General features: G+C 66.3%; 1 protein-coding gene across 1 annotated transcript; it reads left to right on the forward strand.

Moving 5' to 3' along the window:
- Nucleotides 1-231: 231 nt before the first annotated feature.
- Nucleotides 232-874, forward strand: MNEG_3082 (hypothetical protein; the record flags this gene model as incomplete). Its single annotated transcript, XM_014048447.1, has 2 exons — nt 232-423; nt 617-874. The coding sequence occupies 2 exons, from the start codon at nt 232-234 to the stop codon at nt 872-874; spliced, it is 450 nt and encodes a 149-aa protein (XP_013903901.1).
- Between the last annotated feature and the right edge of the window lie 221 nt (nt 875-1,095).

The raw sequence follows: 1,095 nt of genomic DNA on the forward strand, positions 1-1,095 counted from the left end.
GGCAAGGGATAACAGTCTGTCCTAAGCAGGTTTCAGTCCCTGTATCAAACCATAGAGCCCTACATCGCACAGGAGCCCTAGCTTTGACAATAATCTGACATGGCGGCGACGAAGCAGCAGCTGCTGCAGGCTGGCGAGGAGGATCGTACATCATCCACAGCCAACAGCGCCCCCTCATGCTGTTTCCCTTGCCGAACAACACCATCCTCTCGCCACGCACGCAACGGAAGCATGGCGCCCAAAGAGCAATGCTTCGTAGCACTCCCCGGCACGGGCGACGCCAAGCACAGCCCGATCTACCGCAGGCCCACTTCTAAGGATGCGTTCCCCACTTTGGAGGGCGTCACGACGCTCTATGAGCTGTTCAGCCAGAGCGTTGAGAAGTTTGGTGATCTTCCGGCCCTGGGCCGGAGGGTCGTCAAGGTGCGCGCGCGACCTGCGTCCTGGCACCAGCATGTAACTCGAGGCAATCTGCGCCCCGCGGCAGGCGTTTGCGGGATGTGCCCCGAGGCGCGCGCCCCGGCAGGTGGTAGCACCACACCCCCAGGGCGCTGCTCCATTAGCAATGTTCCGCCACCTGCCGGCACCCGCCGCTGCCTCGCCGCCGGGCATGCAGGACGGCGTGGCTGGCGACTTCAAGTTCATCACATACAAGGAGGCCAGCGAGCTTGTCGCCCAGATCGCGGGCGGCATTGCCAAGCTGGGCCTCAAGCGCCAAGACCGCGTCGGCGTTTACGGCGCAAACTGCGAGGAGTGGATGATCGCGATGCAGGCGCGTGTTTGGCGGGCGCCACTGGATATAGACGCCAGCGCCGCGGGGGCCAGGCCAGCGCCAGCGCCGCGGGCGGCAGGCGGGCGCCCGGGCGCCAGGTGACGCGGCCAATGCCGGGGCGGCATCGGCTCAGCGCCGACCCCGCCGCGCCAGGCCGCGCCACGCTCGTCAACCGCAAACGGCGCCCGCTCATGTTGCGGGAAGTCCTGAGGATTCAGATTCAACGCTGGCAGCTGCGGTTGGGCGTCCCTCATTGGCGGACTTGTGGGCTCTGCACCACCGCCCGCCCCAAAGTGGCCGCTCCGCACTGCGCAGCCACCGCC

This window comes from Monoraphidium neglectum (assembly GCF_000611645.1).
Source record: "Monoraphidium neglectum strain SAG 48.87 unplaced genomic scaffold scaffold00373, whole genome shotgun sequence".
Classification (NCBI taxonomy): domain Eukaryota; kingdom Viridiplantae; phylum Chlorophyta; class Chlorophyceae; order Sphaeropleales; family Selenastraceae; genus Monoraphidium; species Monoraphidium neglectum.